The sequence below is a fragment of the Schistocerca gregaria genome, chromosome X, assembly GCF_023897955.1.
Source record: "Schistocerca gregaria isolate iqSchGreg1 chromosome X, iqSchGreg1.2, whole genome shotgun sequence".
Taxonomy (NCBI): Eukaryota; Metazoa; Arthropoda; class Insecta; order Orthoptera; family Acrididae; genus Schistocerca; species Schistocerca gregaria.
This window is the reverse complement of record NC_064931.1, coordinates 546,126,906-546,149,564: the sequence shown is the minus strand read 5'-3', so window position 1 is coordinate 546,149,564 and position 22,659 is coordinate 546,126,906. Positions and strand designations below refer to the sequence as shown.

Below are 22,659 nucleotides of genomic sequence, written 5' to 3'. Positions count from 1 at the left end.
AAGTGCCGCAGCATGCTGTACCGGATTTGATCATGACCAGGCGCAGTATCATGAGCCACAGACAGCGCCGAATCCAGTTCCCACATTGTGAAGGGGCAGTTGTAGGGTTCAGAATTTAGAGACCGGAAGTCCAAGTGACCCCTCTCGATGGCAGTGTGGTAGCAGCAGAAATCTGGATCACAGTTAATAGTAGCGGTAGAGTCCGCAAAATGCATGGCCAGTGTCTGGGCAATGTCTCTTGGTGCCGTGAGGAGACATCCCTGATGCAGCAATGCCGTGACAGGTAGTTGGCCGAGTTTCCCGGAAATCCTCCTGATGGCTTCCCATACTTTCGTAGAACTAGTGCAGCGAGAAATGGAGTTCAAGAACGATTACCATGACCGTCGTTTGCTCTCTTTAATCACTCGCCGCGCTTTGGCCCTTGCCACCCGAAAGGCCGCAAGATTGTCAGCTGAGGGACGGCACTTGAAGCGGCGCAAAGCTGCATGGCGGGCTCGGATGGCTGAGCGACACTCAGTGGTCCACCAAGGGACAGGACGCCTCTTGGGATGACCGGATGACCATGGGATTGACAATTCAGCAGCATGGGAGATCACGGCTGTAACATGGTCTACCCATTCGTAGATGCTGGCACGGTGTTCCAAAACAGCCAGTTGGCTGAAAAGCGTCCAGTCAGCTCTGCAGAGGTGCCACCGAGGCGGCACTGGTAATGCCACAGCCTCATCCAGGAGGCAAATCCAAAGGGGGAAGGGGTCACTAGAATGGAGGTCAGCAGCAGCCTCCCACAGAGCAGAATCCGCAAGTGCTCGAGAGCAAAAGGAAAGGTCAATAGCCGATGACGACCCGGAAGCAGTACAGAAATGAGTGGGAGCACCAGAGTTGAGGATGCACAGTTCTTCACACATCATGAGGCTTTCCAGAATGCGACCCCTGGGGCAAGTAGTCGGAGAACCCCATAAGACATTATGAGCATTGACATTTAAAACAGCGCATTGGGTTGGGGAAATATGGCCATACTGGCAAACGTAAGAACCCCGCTTTAACATGCTCTGGGAGTCTCGGGCAACTGAACGTGAGAATAAACGAGTCAGATTTGACGAGGTCCCCATCGACTCGTTTCATAATATGCTGCACGTCAACAATACCTTCGTCAGCCCACTCAGATTTTAACTCGTCTATGGGGATTTCCAGCATGTCCCTACACGTCACAACACCCTTACTATAATTCAAAGTGGAGTGGAGCTCGGTCTCGATAGCGTACTCTCCTAGACAGGTTGCTTTCCGAAGGGAAGCGACTTGACGGGAACTAGAAGTCTCAACTAACAGAGTCCCATTGCGCAGTCGCTTCACAGATTTCAGTGTTCTTGCAATTCCCTCAAGACCCTTGTGGATGTAAAAGGTAGAAACCCTCTCAAAGCTACCCTCCTTCAGTTTAATAATCAAAAACACATTCTGATTATCAGCATGTGCTCCTTTACGACAGTCTGTTAAATCTCTAGCAACACCAGGCGCTGGAGGACTCGCAGCGCGTAGCCACTTTTTCGATGGGGTGTGTTTTCCTACCAGTGGCCCACCCAAGCCACTGGTAGGGGGAAATGTAGAGGTCGAAGGGTCCATTTCGGTTCCACGAGCAGCTAGGGAACTAAAGGTCCGCTCAGACAGAGCCCCGCGTGCCTGAGTAAACCTTATACAACTGGGGTGCGGCAGGTGCCCCAGAGGTTGCCCGCTTGCAACTGTTCCACCCCAACAGCCATACATCTTATAGGCGCGGAGCACACCGAAAGATTGAGGCTTTTTTATAGAGGTTGGCCTTCCTCGCAATCCAGGTGGTCAAGCCAAGATTACCATTCCCCGCAGCACACAACATTTCACCGCCCCACCGTACGGTGGTCGCTGAAGCATGTCCGGGGGTTACGGTGACAAGAGACTGGCAGCGCTGACCAGTCCCCAGCTCAGGACCCCGGGGTCGCCAAGCCCGTACTCAGCAAGTGAATGCTGAGCCCCTGGGGACAGTTAACACAGAGGCATAAGTGCAAACGTAGGAACCATACAATTAAATACCACATAACAACAGGTGACATTAATCCAAAGTGTCATATAGTAAGCAATATTGGTTGATGTAGAACATAGTCCAACATAAACTGAAGCTGTTGCTTACATGGTTGAACAGGAGGAAAAGGTGACATCAGAGACGTCTGGTGACTTCTATTTAGGCATTGATGAATAAGTAAATAATAGTGAAATTACATAATTAGAAAAAATTAAATCTGCTGAACAATAAAAACCAACAGGAACAGTTAAACAACAGAAAACAAATCCCATGTGTGGAGCCATATGTATGCTCAGTACTAGCAAGTACACTATATAATGTAAAGTATTTGTGCATTAGAAACTAATGGAAGATCGATTTACAATTCCATACACCAATGAAAAGAACAATATTAAAACTAATGTACCAAAATAACATAAATGAATGAACATAGTACCACAAAATATGGTGTGCCCTTACTTAGCACGAACTAAACTCATTTATACCATAAAACTACATTAGTGGTACCTCTGGGCTTACTGTATATAAACATGTGGAATAGAGCAGCGTTACAAAGTCGAAGGGTGTGAAGATAGCCAGTAGCGTGTAAAAAAATGAGCAAATGAGTAAAATAAAGGAATGAAAATAGTACAGTAAAACGTTGTGTGCCCTCACTAGGCATAAACCAAAATTACACAGATTGTGAAAATACACTATCACCATTTCTGGGTTTACAGTATAAACATGTGGAACAAAACAGAATTACAATATTTTGAGGTATGAAGATAGCTAGTGGTGCATAAAATATGAACAATTAAGTAAAATAAATCCAGTGCATTATACCTTTTAAGGATGCTTTATTAAGTTAATGTGCAACTTTCATATTTTTATTTGTCTCTAGAGACCATAATGTACAAAAACACTGAGTGGTTATCTTATTCCTCAGCTGGTTTCGTGGCTTACATTAGCATGTTCTATTTCCCATAACTGTGATACATTCCTTTATTTTACTTATTTGTTCATTTTTTATGTTAAATTGGCTAGCTTCACAACTTTCAACCTTATAATACTGTTTTATTCCATATGTCTACACTGTAAATCCACAGATGGCACTAATGCATTTTTACAATCTGTATGATTGTAGTTTATGTCCAGTGAGGGCACACAATGTTTCACTGTGCTATTTTCATTCCTTAATTTCACTTATTTGTTCATTTTTTATGTGCCATTGGCTAACTTCATCCTCATACTGTAAGCCCAGAGAGGGACACCATACTTCATGGTACCATTTTCATTCATTTATATTTTAATTATTTTGGTATATTATTTTTAATATTGTACTTTTTGCTGTTGTATGGAACTGTAAATGGATCTTCTTCCATTACAGTTGGAGTCACAAACAATGGCAGTCAAGATTAGGCTTGTTCTGTGCACCTATGTGACACATTTACCGACAGCCAATGAGTGTTCAGTAATGTTCTCAGCAATCTGCGATGAATATCATGGCCAGTGCAAGCATAATACATGATCACGGTGAGTTATTTAGTGATTTTTTATTTCTTTTGTTGCTAGTTATCACTGCTGATGATTGCAGTATGTGACAAATTCTGGGTAAGCAAGAAAGAGACAAAATTTGCAGAATATACAATTTTTTCAAGTGTAAAGCACATGTATGCACATACCACAACTTTTACTTGGAGCCGGCAACAATGCAGTCACCATCCTTGTCTTGACCTGCACAAACTGCCATCGTTCATGGACTGGACTATAGTTTGTAGTGCACAAATACATTACATGCTACCCTATACTTACTATTATTGAATGTGCAATACTTATTGCTCCACACATGTGATTTGTTTCCTATGTTTAATGATTACTTGTGGTTTTATTGTTCAGCACATAAAAAAACCTTTTTTTTTTTAAAATGATATAATTTTACTATTATTTAGTTATTCACTGGTGCCTAAATAGAGGGCACCACACAGCTCTGACATCACATTTTCCTCCTATTCAACCACGTAAACAACGACTTTAGTTCATGTTAGAGTCCTGTATATTCTACATCACCCAATAATGTTTACTACATGATACTTTGGACTAATGTCACCTGTTGTTATACAGTACATAGCTGTCTGGTGCTTACATTTGCACTAGAGACTTGGTGTCAACTACCTTATATTTATTCCTGGTTCTCCTGTTATGAAATTCAGCACTGACATGACTATGTAAAAGTCTAGATCTGTTGCAAAAGAATGACAGATTTTGTGATTGATTGTTGTTCATCCCTCCACTGTCTACATTTGACATTGTAAATTTTACAGCTGAATCAACTCCGAAAAGTCATTCTTCGACATTTATTTTAAGTTGGATGAGAATAACTGCTATTGTGTCTTCACCAGTGGTTTCACTCTCTTGTATCTGTATGTGAGAAGTGCAATGACAATTATGAAGATTATTTTTGATATGATAAATCAGGAACAAGATATCCTGGTGTCTGGCTTGTTTTCATTTGCATGCCTGTAATACGATCTTACAGCTATCTTAAGTTATAATTTCAATACTGTTTATAATCTCCCATCCCTTATGTCAGTAGGTAGTCAAATGTTCCTAATAGAAAATCATTTAAGACAGTTTTTACGGTACTTTCATTATGCCCACAATGAAGAAAGGATGTATGTCCATAGCCCATTATGTGAAGTCCAATGTTTTAAAATTGCATGTCAAAGTTATTCCAAACATTTTTCCAAATTTTGCAACAGCCACACTTTTTGCTTGCTCTGAAACTCAACTCGAGTGCCTTGATTATGTACTATTCAATACCATGATATTTCAAGAAAGTAGATGAAAATACAATTTTAAGACCAATATTGAGTACACATGACAGATAGATTTGACAGACTAACTAATTACATTTTTTTTTATCTACTCGCTCATATAGAGTTCACAATACTTACAATCATCCCCCGAAGAACCATGAGAACAGTTTTCCTGTCTGTCAGACCTGCAGTATGCATAAAATAGATTGCTATTGTCTGTGTACAGAGCACAAACTGTGCAAACTGCCAGGTTGTTAGAGAAATCCAAGTCAAAAAGGTTATGAGCCAAACCTGCATGAGTGGAATAAGAAAAATAAATTACTATATGATGAACCAACAATACCAAAACATGCAAGGACTAGTACATGCTATAAAAAGACTTACAAAATAAGCTAAAACTAATTACGTCTGCCTTAATATCCATTTCTTCCCTTTAGTCATTATTCAAGAATTATATAAATATCAATGAAAACATTTTATCTACATCAACATGGTTACTCTGTAAATCACACTTAAGTGCCTTCACAATAATTCGCTGTTATTCCACTCTTGAACAGCTCATGGAAGAAACAAACACCTATATCTTTTGTGTAAGCTCTGATTTCCCTATTTTATTATGATAAATCATTTCTCCCTATGTAGGTAAGCATATACAATATATTTTTGCATTTCAGAGGAGAAAGTTGGTGATTGAAATTTAGTGAGAAGATCCCGCTGCAATGAGAAATGCCTTTGTTTTAGTGATGTCCAGCCCAACGCCTGTATCATGCTCATGACACTTTCTCCCCTATTTCTCAACAATACAAAATGTACTGCCCTTCTTTGAACTTTCTCGATTTACTTTGTTAATCCTAACTGTTAAGGATCCCACACTGTGCAGCAGTACTCCAACAGAGGGTGGACAAGCATTGTGCAGGCAGTATTGTGTAGGCAGTCTCTTTAGCTCATCTGTTGCATTTTCTAAGTGTTTTGCCAATAAAACACAGTCTTTGGTTTACCTTCCTCACAACATTTTCTGTGTGTTCTTTCCAATATAAGTTGTGAGTAATTGTACTTCCAAGGTATTTAGTTGAATTTACGGCCTTTAGATTTGATTGATCTACCATGTAACTGAAGTTTAACAAATTTCCTTTTAGCACTCATGTGGATGACCTCACACTTTTCATTATTTAGGGTCAATTGCCAATTTTCACACTGTACAGATATCTTATCTAAATCATTTTCCAATTGGTTTTGACCTGCTGATGACTTTACTAGATGATAAATGACACTATCATCGGCAAACAACCTAAGATGGCTGCTGAGATTGTCTCCTAAATCATTTATAACTTCTGTTTCACTCGATAACTTTCCATCAATTACTACAAACTGTGATACTTTGGGTTGACTATGTGTCAACAGACTGTTCTCTTTGAGATAATTCATAATGTTCGAGCACAATATTTGTTCCAAAATTCTGTGCATGTCAGCATCAATGATATGGGCCTGTAATTTAGTGGATTACTTCTACTGCATTTCTTGAATACTGATGTGACCTGTGCAGCTTTCAAGTCTTTGGGTATGGATCTTTCGTCGAGCGAGTGAACCTAGTTAGTATACAATACGAACTGGAAGTCTTGCTTTTATTATGTGATGTAAGTTGCTTCACTACTCTGAGGATATCTACATCTAAATTCTCCCGTTGGCAGTCATTCTTGATTTGAATTTGGGGATATTTACTTTTCTTCTTTGGTGAAGATATTTCAGAAAACCATGTGCAGTAACTTTGCTTTAGTGGCACTATCATCAATAGTATTTCTATTTCTATTGTGCAGAGAAGAAACTAACTGTGTCTTGCCATTAGCATACATTACATACCACCAGAACCTCTTTGGATTTTCTGCCAGGTTTCAAGACGAAGTTTCATCATGGAAATTTACATACACCTCGCATTGAAATGTGTTCTATATTTACTTATTTACAGATCTCAAAGTGCAGTATGTCAGTGGCAAGATTTTTAACATTATTAGTGTGTTTCAGCATAGGATTATACAGCCAACCAGTTGCAAATTACTGTTTGGTACACTGAACTATGTTTCAACACCTACTGAAGGTGTCTTGCCATGTGGCACAGGCTGGAATGTTTTATTTTATTTTTGACTTGAGTATAGCTGCTCTAAAATTGATACATTGTTTTTTTGCAATGTAATTTTACAGTTTATCAATATTTCATTCTGATGAGGACGCGCATAGTAGGTGCTGAAACCTAGGACAATGTACCAAACAGTTGCAACCAGTTGCCTGTAGAATCCTATGTTGAAACTAGTATATGGCTACTCAGTAACAGCCATGCTTAAAATGTATTATTAGAGTGTTATACTTACAAACAATGGAATCAAGAATAACTGCAGAGTTGGGGAGAGAGTTTTTTGGTCACAATTAATGGAACAGTTTTGTGTGTCATGTGATTGGGATATCATTAAACCTTGTTTTTGGTTTAGTGCGACACACAAGTGGTAAGATGTGGGGGATCATCACTTCACATCACACTACCTATGAGTCAGTGTTGTGCAAGCACTCGATTTTTCACTGGCATTTCGAGGGTGACCCACGAGTACCTCGATTTGGGGGAAATCTATGCTGGCAGTCATCTGCTGAGGGCAGCAATGTAGTGATGATGAGGCAATGTCTAACATCATCACGGATTGTAATAGCAAACAGATTGACCACAGCACAGCAAATCACTAACCAATTCCGCACTGGATAACAATATCCCATGAACAACCAGGACCGAATACATGTGACATCAACACACACATACAAATGAGCTAAAGTAAGAAACATAAATAGGACCAATAATCATGAAGAGAAACAGTTTGTTGAAAATGAGGTCCTCAGCTGCAGATTCGCTTATGAAAAACATCAATGTCCCAAACTGTAAAATCAACGTATTATCTCACATCAGGACACATCGGATGAATAAACACCTGAAAAATGAATGGAAGGTAGGAGACGAGGTACTGGCAGAAGTAAAGCTGTGAGGATGGGGCGTGAGTCGTGCTTGGGTAGCTCAGTTGGTAGAGCACTTGCCGGCAAAAGGCAAAGGTCCCGAGTTCGAGTTTCGGTCTGGCACACAGTTTTAATCTGCCAGGAAGTTTCACCTGAAAAATGTTTGGAGTGTCAGACAAAACTCAAAGAAGGTTAGACCAATAGTCCGCCTTGAAATATACAAAGATGTCTATGCATATGGGACAAATTCTCTTTGGAGCTACTGTAAAAGTGAGGCCATGAAATGTAAAAGCCAGCCAAAAATGTCTATCCCAAATCCAAGATAGTGACAGTGGAATTATGCACAGCAAATCAGTGAGCAAAGCTTATATAGACAGGATAAATGACTGGGGAACAATTTGATACTTTTGAGGCAGCATTTTTGGATATTAATAAATTATTTATGAATAAGTGCCTTGCATAAAATGTATTGCATTTGGAAAGGTTAGGCTTTAAAATTTGCAGTAAAGTATTGGCAGATGTGTATGCATTTATAGGAAACTAAGGGATACTAATTTTTAGTGAAGAGGGTGATAAAATGAGGGACATTCAATAAGTTATGCAACACATTTTTTTTTTCTTTCCTGAAAGTAGGCTGGTTTTATTGAGTATTCTGATAGACCATACTATTCTCCACTGTTTTGACTACAAGACCTTATTTTTCAACGTAATCTTCATTCAATGCAACAGGCTTGTATCACCTTACTGGGAGAGACTACGTGACCACATAGTGCCACTCTACTTGTCAACGTCTTGCTGGATCAATAAACTCCCCATCATCCATGTGCTGCTTCCCATGGAGCACACACTGCTTCCCATGGAGTGCATCCTTCATTGGGCCAAATAGATGGAAATCAGAAGGTGCGAGATCTGGACTGTAGGGTGGATGAGGAAGAACAGTCCAATGAAGTTTTGTGAGCTCCTCTCAGGTGCATAGACTTGTGTGAGGCCTTGTATTGTCATGGAGAAGTAGTTCATTTGCATTCTGTGGTGATGAATACACAATCATTCCCTTGAATTCTTGAGGGTGTGTGCAGCTGGCCAGCATGTGGGAGAGTGGACAAGTTTGCATGATCTTGTTTCAATGATGACAGACACCTTGCCCAGCGACTTACCGTACTTTTGTTCACTGCCAGGTCTTCGTAGACATCCTGCAAGCACCTATGAATATCTGCGATGACCTGATTTTCTGCCTAAAGAAACTGACAGCTTTCTGCTTGGAACACACCTCTATTACAGATGATGTTTTGAAGGCTATGTATAGCACCACCACCAGCTGGAAATCCATGAAACCACAAGGGCTGAAGCGTGAATATTCCATGACGTACCACAACAAATTCCGCATTTTTTCAACCAAAATTGGCTAAGCAAAAAAAACAAAGGAGTGATTGCATTTCTTATTGAACAACCCTCATACAAATAAGCATACAAAAAATTAATAAGCTCTAGCCCTCAGTTCATTAGATCACCTACTTGAGAGATTTAATGAGGAATAAGAGTAAGTGGATCATTATTACATTTTCATCAGAACATTCTGTCCCTAAGCAATAAGTTAACAGAATTTTAACTAATTCTTTCAAAAGAGTTAACTGATACTTCCATACTTTGAATTAGCTCTTGTTAACAGAGGATGCTTTAAAAACAGTGACATAAACTATGAATTGGCAGCCTACACTTTTAGAAAGCAACTCCAGTATGCATATTTTTCAACAAGGACTAGCTTACAAACATCTAAAACAACTAAAGAAATTAAATAGCGAAAAGGATATTGAAATATCAGCCACAGAATTACGATCAGTCACAACAGTTGTAGTATGCCTGTACAGATCCCCCATAGAGGCATAAAAGAACTTTCTCCAACACATTAATTCAAATGGAATGAAACAAGCAAACCATCCTGATGATTTGTGGTATTTTCGATATAGACTTTATCAAACCCTATAAAGTAAGATCAGGGTTATTGAATCTCTTAGTCTTTTGTAACTTAAAAATTGCAATACACTGCCGACATGAAAAACTTGTTATACAAAGTTCACAATAGATCAAATAATACTTAACTCTACTCAACAAAATTACAAAGCAGAAATAGTAAGGAGTGGACTTCGAGACCCCTATGGCCAAATCATATTTTTTCACACTGAAAGTGAAAAGGTTACCAAATTGACAAGTATATATTAGAGCAGAACTTACAATAATTAGGAAATCAAAATATTTAGATTTTTTTCAATTTTAAAAGGAGCCACAAGAATAAATTTTTGGTACTGAGAATCCATATGAGAAATTCAATATCTTCGTTGATACAATTAAATATTATTTTGATGTAGCATTTCGACTTAAAATCAGCAAGTCAAAAATCTCTCACACAAACAAATGTATAACTCCAGGTATTATAAAATAATGTGCACAGAAACAATCCCTGTACATAATTACTAAAAAGTGTCACACAACGCCTGAATTTGATAGGTATTTTAAGAACTATAAAACAACATTCACAAAGCTAGCAAAAAGTGAAAAAACACTGAAAAATGATAGATGCATAAGAAATGCATCCAATAAAAAGAAAGCTGTTTGAAATGCTGCAAAGAAAGAAACAGGAAGCAACAAAATTAAAATTAATAATGTACAATTGTAAGAACATTCGAAACTATCAGCATTTTGTAAATGTAGCGAAAAAACTTATTGGGCAAAATGTCACACATAAGCACCACACACCCTTGACATCAAAAATTGAACACAAGTATACAGGACGTACAGTAAGAAATGAAGTTACTAAAAGCCAAACACTCCGCCAGAAATAGATAATATACCAGATTATGTTGTAAAAAAAATGTGCAGACATAACTTATCTTGTAAACCTGTCCTCCTCCACTGGGAACTTTCCAACATACTTAAAAAGTATCCAATTAAAGACCTGTTTCTCTATTGTCTGTATTTTCAAAAATCCTAGCAAAACCATTTTTATAACTGTCTAATTTCTTAAATAAATATAAAATACTAATAGAATAAGAGCATGGTTTTAGAAAAAAATCATTCACCTGAAATAGCGGCATTTTCTTCTCTGTGTGAAATGGTACAGACAGAAACATACCTAGACAGGCAGAAACATACCTTGAGCATATTCCTAGATTTATCAACAGCCTTCAATACCATCAATCATGATAAATTACCTAGTAAGATTCAGAATCAGAGTATTTGTGGAGCAGTGTGTAACTGTTTTAAATTATATCTCTGTAAAGAAAGCAGCTCATACAGATAACACATAAAGCTAATGGCACAGTTGGTACCCATTAGTCAGATTTATTAGCAGTAAAAAATGGGGTCCCACACAGTTCTACACTGGGTCCAATTCTGTTTTTGCTATATGTAAATGATTCAGATATAAACAGTAGCAATAGAAAACTATACCAGTTCGCAGATGACACCAGAATCTTAATTACAGGAAGTACCAAAAAAACCTCTGAAAAAATGTTAAAGCCGTCACAAAAGCATAATAGTCTTTAATGCAAACAATTTGATTACAAATGTGGAAAGAACTGTATCAATGGACTTTTTCACCATCCTGAATAAGATACTTAATCCCAATATTGAAATAAATGGACCAAAACTGGAAATGCATTGAGTACAAAGTTTCTCAGTAAATGGATAAAAGAGAACATGACATGGCACCACACAGATGTAGACTAGATCAACAGAAAACTGGGTAAAATATATTTCATACTACAAATACTATGAAACATATCGTATGATAATCTCAAGACCGTTTATTTTGATTTTGCTCACTAAGTGTAGTATTTTTGAGAAACTGTGAGGCAAGTTAAAGATCATTTAAATTACAAGCATAGAACAAAAAATATCACACAGACAACTATTTAAGAAAAACAGAATACTACCTCTTCCATGCACATACATACTAGGAAATGTAATTATCAAAAAAGAAAAATTAAACAGCAACACTCCATGCATCACCCAAACTAATAAATCTGTACGCAGCTACCACACAAGACAAGTGCAACCTAGATAGAAAAACAATTGTGTATAAATGATGTACATGTACAACAGACAAGCAAGTGCTATTACAGACAGGTTTATGTCATCCCAACAACTTTGCACTGAGGCAACACATACATACTAGAAAATGAAATAATATTTAAAAAAATTAAACAGTAACATTCCATGCATCACCCAAAATGAATATGTACCCAGCTACCAGACAAGATATATAATTGTGACCATAATAGAAAAAAAATTGTGCATAAATGATGTACATGTTCAATAGACAAATAAGCACTATTACGGACAGGCGTACATAATTCTAACAAATATACAACAAGGTGACAAAAGTCATGGGATACCTCATAATATCATATCAAACCACCTTTTACCCATTCTAGTGCAGCAGCTTGACGTGGCATGGACTCAGCACATCATTGGAACTCCCCTGCAGAAATATTGAGCCATGCTGCCTCTATAGTCATCCAAAGTTGTGACAGTGTTGATGGTGCAGGATTTTGTGGACAAACTGACGTCTTGATTAAGTCCCATAAATATGCAATGGGATTCACGTTCGGTAATTTGAGTGACCAAATCATTTGCCTGAATTGCCCAGAATGTTCTTCAAACTGTAGCCTGGTGATTTGACTTTGTTTGAGGCATGAAGTCCACAAATGGCTCCAAAAGATCTTAAAGCAGCTGAACGTAACCATTTCCAGTCAATGATTGGTTCAGTTGGACCAGAGGACACAGTCCATTTCACACAAATATAGCCTACAACATTATGGAGCCACCACTGGCTTGCACAGTGTTTTGTTGACAGCTTGGATCCATGACTGTGAGGTCTGTGCCACACCAGAACCTTACCAACAGCCCTTACCAGCTGAAATTGGGACTCATCTGACCAGGTCACAATTTTCCAGTCATCTAGGGTGCAACAGATATGGTCTTGAGCCCAGGACAGATGCTGCATGTCATGTCGTGCTGTTAGCAGACACGTTGGTCATCTCTGCCATAGCCCATTAATGCTACTTTTCGCTCCACTGTCCTAACAGATACATTTTTAATATGTACCAAATTGATTTATGCACTTATTTCATGCGGTGTCTCTTGTCAGTTAGCACTACCAAGTCTACACAAACGTCATTACTTTTGGTCATTATGTGAAGGCCATCAACTACTGTGTTGTCCGTGGCAAGAGGTAATGCCTGAAATTTGGTATTCCTGGCACTCTCTTGACACTGTGAATGTGGGAATACTGAATTCCATAAGGATTTCTGAAATGGAATGTCCCATGCTTCTAGCTCCAACTAATAATGTGTGTTCAGTGTCTGTTAATTCCCATGCGGCCATAATCATGATGGACACCTTTTCACATAAATCATTTGTGTACAAGGGAGAGGGGTAGGAAATAAAAATTTTAAGCCTTAAAAAAAGAAAGAGAGAGCAAAATTTAAAAAAAAGCCTTCATTCATGTATGCATTTCTTATGCTCTTGAGAAGTTCCACATCATAATGGTTACCATGAGACTGTTCAATGGAACACGTAACTAACTAACTAACTAACTAACTAACTTACTTAGTCAGCCCAACTTGCTGCAACTGGTGGAGACCCCAGCAGCACTGACCAAGCAACATGCTGTAATAGTAGTGAAATCTATTCCATATTAGCCTTTTCAGTTACCTCAGTCTGTCTCTAATCGTTCTTTTCCTGTAGTTTGATCGGTTGTCAAAAAAGGTTAAGGAAGTCTTTCAACATAGAAAATGTAGGCACCCAACATATATTGCCACCAATGTCATATTTGCTGCATTGGCACTTTATTGACTGAACACAAACTCAGTACAAGTATAAAACTCAAAACTATCTCACTGAGTGTCACAGACCTAGTGGAAACACACAACAGCTAGCCAGACAGTCAACACCAAGCAGACACTATGTCAAAAAAGAAGTCCGAACAAAAACAATGTCCATAAACAATGTATGGATCAGCAGTAATTACAGACAGGTGATGATGAATGTAGAGGAACATGGGGCTTGAACAGCACCTGGGTTAACAAAGCAATGGTGCCCATATGTAGGCAGTGGCTGGCTTTTTGACATTCCGATTATTCTGTGTATTGGGTATTATGATCCTGCATGTGATTTACTGCTTGTTGATTAGTGTGTCCAATAGCACCACTCTTCCGAGCAAAGTACTGAAATTTCTTCTATTTCAAGATCATTGGACACACTAGATACAACAGGAGCTGCTTGACATGTCTGAACTAACTACTCATTACGGTGTGGTTACCACAAATGATTTAGTGAGAGAGACATCTCGATGGATGAATGATAAAAATCTGTGTTTAATATCAAGAGAAGATTCTGCATTTGTATCACTGGTTGTCACTTGCAAGTGCAGTGCCACCCAGGAGAGTGGCAACTACAGAACAGTATCAGACAAAACAAACTACAGCCACAGCTTCTGAGGATCAGACAGTTCTTATGATCATTCAGAGAGTTCTGGACACGATGGGATGCAACCACACCATTATACAGTCCCTTATGTTGTCATTCTTACAATGTCAGAGGGATATGCTCTTTCAGGAGCACAATGCTCACACTCAATTATCTTATTACATAATATACTCTTCATGTTTTCCAACTCCTCTGGACAGCACAATCACCAGATCTGTCCATAAGCATGTATGGGACATGAGTGCACAGCATCTACGCCAGTCTGTATTATCAACAATATCCCTTGATCAACTGCATCAACAGGAGGAAAATATGTGGTATGCCACCTGCAGAGATGACATCCAACACCTCTATTATCATTTGTATGTGTGGCTGCATGAATGCATTGTAGCTGAAGGAGATGCTCCTTGACAGTTTGTTACACTTGTACGACACTGTGATTATGTTTGCATACAATGTCCACCCTGTATACCATGAAATAAACTTTAAATATATTCCAACACTTCTACATTTACTACAAATGTGTATTTTACATACCTGCACAGCTGGTGATGGTTTCTCTGCTGCACGCTTGCCACTTATGTTTTTCCATTGGAACAAACTAAGCGCTCTTGTAACTGCTAACATCTGTGCAAGACAAAATGGATATGAAAAGCTCTCCCGCAGCGGTGGTGTCCATTGCACTCGTGTTGCCTAGAAAAGGATAATTTGTAAGTGCCTCTGTGATACAAATAACCACATCAAAATAAACAAGCCCAGTATCTTAAACATAGGAGCAGGAGGAGGAGGAGGAGGAAGAGGAGGAAAAAGAAGAGGAAGAAGAAAGAAAGGAAAGAACTGCAAGTGTGAAACCCAGTACCTACACTAATCATCCAAAACTTATTATAGAAAACAGCCACAAACGTATTCCATCAAATTGCTTCTTTAACACATGTTAACAGTTCCATGACCATTAGCACAACAAAACAGACTAATTTCTGTTAAACGCAACAGGATCTTGTAAATGAGAGACAAATTCACCTGTACAAATTGCAGGTCCTATTGAAGTACATTATACGTGCATTAAGAACTGTGCAAGGGAATGTGCCTTAATTAATCACTCGATTCTATGAAGCAAAGAGAAAATAAAACAAAGACATAAAAGTGCACTGTGGTGACAAAAATCATGGGATGGCAATGTGCACATATACGAATGTAAGTAGTATTGTGTACATAAGGAATAAAAGGACAGTGCATTGGCAGAATTGTCATTTGTACTCAGGTGAGTCATGTGAAAAGGTTTTACATGTGATTATGACTGCACCATGCAAATTAACAGACTCTGAATGCTGACTATTAGCTGCATGGAACATCCCATTTTGGAAATCCTTACGTAATCCAATATTTTGAGATCCAAAGTATGAAGAGTGCATTACTTCTCACCACAAACAATGCAGAGATTGATGGCCTATACTTAACGACCAAGAGCAGCAACGTTTGTGTTGAGTTGTCAGCGCTAATAGACAAGCAACACAGCATGAAATAACCACAGAAATCAATGTGGGACATATGACGAATTTATCCATCAGGACAGTGTGGCAAAATTTGGCATTAATGGGCTATGGCAGCTGACGACTGACATGAGTGTCTTTGCTAACAGCACGACATTGCTTGCAACACCGCTCCTGGGTAAGTGACCATATCTGCTGAATCCTGACCCAGGTGAGACGAGTACTGGTGTCGGCTGGTAAGAGCTGGTGGTAGGGTTCAAGAGTGGCTCACACTGCATGAAGCCATGGACCCAAGTCGTCAACAAAGCATGTGCAAGCTGGTGGTGGCTCCATAATGGTGTGGGCTGTCATGCAATGGACTGGGTCCTCTGGTCCAACGGAACCAATCACTGACTGGAAATTGTTATGTTCAGCTACCTGGAGCCCATTTGCATGGACTTCATATTCCCAAAGATGTCACCTGGCCACAGCTGTTCACAATTGGTTTGAAGATCATACTGGACAATTCAAATGAATGCTTTGGCCACCCATATCGCCCGACATGAATCTCACTGAACATTTATAGGACATAACCAAGAGATCAGTTCATGCAGGAAATCCTGTACCAGCAATAATTTCACAATTATGGAGGGCTATAGAGGAAAAATGGCTCAATATTTCTGCAGGGGGCTTCCAACGACTTACTGAGTCCACGCCATGGACAGTTGCTGCACTATGCTGGGCAAAATGAGGTTCAAGGCGATATTAGGGGGTATCCTATGACTTGTCAGCTCAGTGTACACAACAGGCTTTCAGAGACTACTTCAGTGTGTTGGAAATGGGCATCTTGATGGGACTTTTTGCTACACAATGCTGTTTGACATTGTCATCTATTGTGCATTGCAAATATAGTCTGATTACTTTTTCCATTAATTGTAGTTTTGAGATTTTTTCTAATGTAAAACCACAAGATAAAGTTTATGGAAGTGTCACTACTACATAGGGAATCTGTAGATTAAGACTATTGAGTGAAACCACAAAAAGTTCACATTAATTGTAACTAATTTCAACAAAATGCCACATATACAAGGATGAAAGAGAACACAAAGTTACACACAAAAGATCATAGATCAACAACTTCACTCATAACTTCAGAACAGATGATAAAAAAATACATTTATTTGCAATAGAAGCCTTAGATGGGCACAGAATGTCTGAAACATGTCTGTTTCTGTCATTCATATGCATAAAATTGATCACTTATTTACAAATACACTTCAGTATTACGATGAGCCATAGGATAAAGAGATGTCACTATATTAATTTATTTATCAGATTAAGGTATTTGCGACACAAAATTAGCAGAAGACGCATAGAAAAGAACTTTTTTCAAAACCTTAATACCATTTGTTTCGTACTAGTTCTTTATATTTCCTACAATGCATGTTACACATGTGAGGGAGATGCTAGTAATTTTAGTAAAAGTTGAATAAATGATGAATATAAAAACTATATTTTTTGGTGTACAAACCAATTTACAAGAGACATTTACAGGCACTTGTCACACCAATTAACAAGCTTGGGAGAGGGAGAAAGTGGTGGAGAGAGGGGAGAGATGGTGATTACAATTTTGATGATGATGATGATGATGATGATGAGTATTATTAATAGTAATAGTAGTAGTAGTAGGAGGAGGAGGAGGAGGAGGAGGAGGGAAAAGGGTATGTAGAGGGTGAGGAGGAGAGAGAAGGAGACGGAGGTGTTACAAATTTAGTGTTCGCAGTGAAGTTGTTAGAAATGCAGCAACAGTTCAATAGGAGAAGGATGGAAGAAGATACGAGCAATCATTGGATGTTGGATTGCTGTAAAGTGACTTAAAAATTAAGGTCAGTGTCTGGAGTGCAGACATGATGGTCCAGCAGTTCCCACCCAAAGTTATTACACAGGTCTCTCATTACTTTAGCAGAGTGAACACAAGTACTAATATGAAACAAAATGGCCCCAACTTCAATGGATGACTGTTTCTAAGTTCTTCCATCTCATAGTATAGCATGTCACAGTCAGGTGCTAAACTGAAGGACTCTCCTACTGCATCAACTAAACCAGGACTGTTCAGCAGGTGGCTAGGCTAGCACAAGCACTCATGCTCTTTGCCACCCAAGCAATGACCACTCACAATAAAAATGTAGCTGTCAGGCATCATTATGTAGTGTAGGATAATTGCAAACTGTATGCTGCCTTCAGAGGAATGACAATATGTTAAGTTTGCAGTAGTTTTAAATTCAAAAACAAGATTGAACCCACGAATTTCAAGGCCCACTTACGACATAAGTAGACATATAACAGGGACAATAAGATTCTGGATGTTTGTCATGTCCGCCTTTTGCATCAACATTAAAATTTTTCATTACAGTAAACATATTCCTGCAACACACGTCCCACCACACACAATTTTGTGATAGACAAAATGGAGGTCATTTGTCAAGCCTTACAACAAAATGCAAGCACTGGACAGCAGAGGCAAAATTGAAATATTTAACCTGATAATTATACAACATGCTAAACTAAAGCTGAATGAGCCAGCCACTATGCAACACACTAAAACTGTCAGTCTAAAATAACACAAAAAGACATGTAGAAAGATACATACAGCAACACTCTTAGCATGATAATGATCATTATCACCATCATCATAATCTAAATGCACAAGTCCTAATTTAAATTTACTGCCCAGTTCTTATCAGAATATAAAACATACTAAATTAAAATGAGGTATAAAAAAACTCATGTGCCATAGGCAGCACAAACAGATAGATCCTCTTAGCTGAGTAAAATATCATGGTTCAGAAAGACAATGATCTATACATAAATGTATTACTACCCTTTCATCGCTTTTACATCTGCACCTGAACACATACTCTGCAAGTCACTGTACAGTGTGTGTTGAAGGGCACCCCTTTACCACAACTAGCTGTTTCCTTTCCTGTTCCTCTCAAAGATAGAGCAAGGGGAAACCGACTGTTTGTATGCCTCTGTATGAACCCTAATTTCTCGTATCTTATCTTTGTGGTCCCCACGTAAAATATATGTTGGTGGAAGTAAGATTGTTCTGCAGTCAGTTTCAAATGCCAGTTCTCTGAACTTTCTCAGTAGTGTTCTTCAAAATAACATCATTCCAACTTGAGCTCTCAAAGCATATCCGTAACACTTGCATGCTGACCAAATCTACTGCTAACAAATCTAGCAGCTCAATTCTGAATTGCTTCGATGTCTTCTTTCAATCTGACCTGGTGGGGATCCCAAACACTCGAGCAATACTCAAGAATAGGTGGCAGTAATGTCCTATGTGTGGTCTCCTTTATAGATGAATCACACTTTCCTAAGATTCGCCATGTACACCAAAGTCAACCATTCACCTTCCCTACCACAATCCTCACATGCTCGTTCCATTTCATATCGCTTCACAGCGTTACATCCAGATATTTAAACAATGTGACTGTGTCAAGCAGGACACTACTAATGCTGTATCTGAACATTACGGGTTTGTTCTGCCATCTCATCAGCATTAACTTACATTTTTCTACATTAAGAGCCTGCTGCCATTCATCATACCAACTAGAAATTTTGTCTGTGTCATCTTGTATCAACCTACATTCACTTATCTTTGACACCTTCCTGTACACCACAGCACCATCAGCGAACAATTGCAGATTCGTGTCCATCCTGTCTGCCAGAACATTGGTATATACATTCCTGATGTTACTCCTGTCTCCAATGAGCACCCGCTGTTGAGGACATACTGGGTTTTATTACTTAAGGAGTCTTCGAGCCAGTCACATATCTGATAACCTATTCCATATGCACATACCTTCGTTAACAGTCTGCAGTGGAGTAATGACTCTAATGCTTTTCAGAAATCTATAGAAGTATGTACTCTGCCTGTTGCCCTTCATCCATAGTTCGCAGTATACCATGCGAGAAAAAAGCACGCTGGGTTTTGCATGAGCAATGCTTTCTAAAGCTGTGCTGATTTGTGGACATGAGCATTTTGGTCTTAGGAAATTTATTGTATTCAAAATCAGAATATGCTCTAGAATTCTGCAGTAAACTGATGTTAAGGAGATTGGTCTGTAATTTTGCAGGTCTGTTCTTTTATCTTCTTACATATGGGAGGCACCGGGGTTTTTCCCTGTTGCTTTGCACTGGTTGAGAGTTTTGCAATAAATGCAGACTATGTAAGGAGCCAATGCTGTAGAGTATTCTTTGTAAAACCAAATTGGGTTTCCATCTGGACCTAGTGATCTATTTCATTTCAACTTGTTCAGGTGTTTCTTACGCCAGGGATGCTTGTTACTATGTCTTCCACATGGGAGTCTGTGCGATGGTCAAACAATGGTATGTTTGTATGATTTTCTTGCATGAACCATTTCTTAAATGTGGAATTTAAAACTTCAGACTTCCTTTAGCTATCTTCTACTGTCAAATCACACTGGTCAATAAGTGACTGGATGGAAGCCTTAGACACACTTAGAGATTTTACATAGGACCACAGTTTTTCCGGGTTCTCTGCCAGATCTTTAGCCAAGGTATGACGGTGGTAGCTGTTGCATGCTTTGCACATAGATCTTTTCACAGACACACAGTTCTCTTTTAATCTTTGTCTGTCACCATTTTCAGATTCTCTTTTGAACTGAGAGTGCGACAGCCTTTTCTTCCTCATCATTTTCCGGACTTTGTTATTAAACTACAGTGGATTTTTTTTCCATACTTAATCCACTTACTAGGCACATACTTGTCCAGAGCATGATTTACAATCTGTTTAAACTCTGCCCATAATTCCTCTATGGCCATCATCCTGAAACTAAATGATTGCAGTTCTTTGTCTAAGTGAGATGCTAACAATCACTTATCTGCTCTTTCTAGGAGAAATAATCTTGACTTATTTATTAACTTCGTAACCTTAGTCGCTATGATGATATCATGATCACTTCTCTGGTCACGAAGAGAAATACAGTTTCAAGACAGTAGTTTTTACTGACTAATGCTTCTACTTCCAGTTAATTTGCTATACACTGCAACACGACCTCAAGTCTCAAAAGACTTATGAAGTAGACAGGACATTTTTGTAAACCATTTTCCAGACAAGATTCCCAGGCTACTACAGCAGTTTCTTCATTTCCCTGCATTCTGACATGCATTGGTGCTCAGCAGAATCATCCTTTTTACTCCATAGTTTTAGCAGGAAAAAGTGTACCCTTTTATCATCTGTTAGATTTTCTATGCTGGGTATATCTGTTGACTTGCTTGAAGGGCATTGAAGGAAACAGAGCATATGAGAAATTTCTCTCTGAATCTTGTGTTGTCTGCTCCAGTCTTTTCTGAACAGCATGCAGCCCTGCAGCTGTGAACTGTATTACATTTGTCAGGCAAGGTGTGGAAACATGGACACAATAAATTAATGAGCATCAAGGCAGCTTAGAGCCATCTGGGTATACTGTATTAAAATTGTAGTGTTTGTCTAAAATACTGAAAATTAATGTTTTAAAAGCTATCATGGGAGTACTTTCTTTTTCTGTAGTTGTCAAATCTGAAACAGCTCTGGCCCTCCCAATGCATCAAGGTGGTGATCAGGTCAAACATTAACATAAACATTGATATTTGCCACACTTATTACTAAAAGAATAATAGACTCAAATGGTGTGGCCACAGTAAAATAGCACGAGACAGACTTCCAATAAGAGCACTAAAATGGAAAGAATCTGAACGAAGACCAATTGGAAGACCACAGACAATATGGAGAGATCAGGTGAAAAATGATGTGAACCAAACAATAGGAGGAGATGCTAAGTAACAGACTGTGGGAGAAAAGAGATGCTTGGAAGAGGCTCTGTGAATGACCTGCATAATTAGAAACATTTCAGGAAGAAGAAGAAGTAGTTTACTAAATGAAAACTCTTAGTGAATAGCCTAAAGGGCCCTGTTCATCACAGGCAGTAATGAAAATATTGTCCCATTGGTGGTTGAGGAATGTACGGTGTGTATGAGGCTGAGACACTGAATACATTGTGTGCTCTTATCACAGAATGGAAAGATGTCATCTGATGGAAAATGATGGCTCCTGGCTTCAGCAGATGCTGGGCATAGATCTGGTACTGCCATTGTGGCTACCCTATTTCCCTCAAGTTGCATTGCAAAGAGTGTCTTTAACCTGTACACCAAGCAACTATAATGAAGCCAGGATGGTTCACTCACATTTAAAAGAAACTTTACCATATGTCTGGCTTGGAATGCAGCAGTGTGCAGATTTAGATCTGGATGACACTACCGACAATACAAGCTGCAGTTCTCAGAGGGATTTCTTCACCTATCACATATAAGATAGTGAATTACTATAGAAAAATTCTGTCATCCTTTCTTTTTAAAATATGTATGACCTAGTGATATTTTCTAGAAGTCAACAACCAAACCACTGTCATTAACCTGATCATGTTTAATTGAAAAACAAAAAAGTGACAATGTAGGTTTACTAAATAGCCATTCAGAGACACAAAATGCCCCTTTTTAGATAAAGTCAACTGCTTTGCAAATACTTTACTACGTTAGTCAACTTGTTTATTTATTTTTATTTTGGTAGCCCTCTGTGTCTATTGCACATGGCCATAAAACATATCCTAACTAATAAAGAACTGTTTTTAAAAAAATTGAATTTATAAGTGGATCTATTGCAAAGAGTAAAATACAGGTCATTAATAAGAGAACCACACTTAATACATATTTTTCACACCTACACGCTAAAAAAATAGAAATATTAAGATTTAACACCCCACTAATGACTAGGTCATAAACAGGGATTGCAGAAGGAAATTAGCCA

At 38.7% G+C, this 22,659-nt stretch overlaps 1 protein-coding gene across 1 annotated transcript in view; it reads right to left on the bottom strand.

Moving 5' to 3' along the window:
• Nucleotides 1-22,659, bottom strand: part of LOC126298788 (probable C-mannosyltransferase DPY19L1) — a 215,761-nt gene that overhangs the window by 104,473 nt on the left and 88,629 nt on the right. Inside the window, exons 6-7 of the mRNA XM_049990249.1 lie at nucleotides 14,857-15,012; nucleotides 4,984-5,136 (exon numbers count right to left, since the gene is read on the bottom strand). Of these exons, the coding sequence (XP_049846206.1) occupies nucleotides 4,984-5,136; nucleotides 14,857-15,012 (309 nt within the window). The remainder of the gene's footprint in view (nucleotides 1-4,983; nucleotides 5,137-14,856; nucleotides 15,013-22,659) is intronic.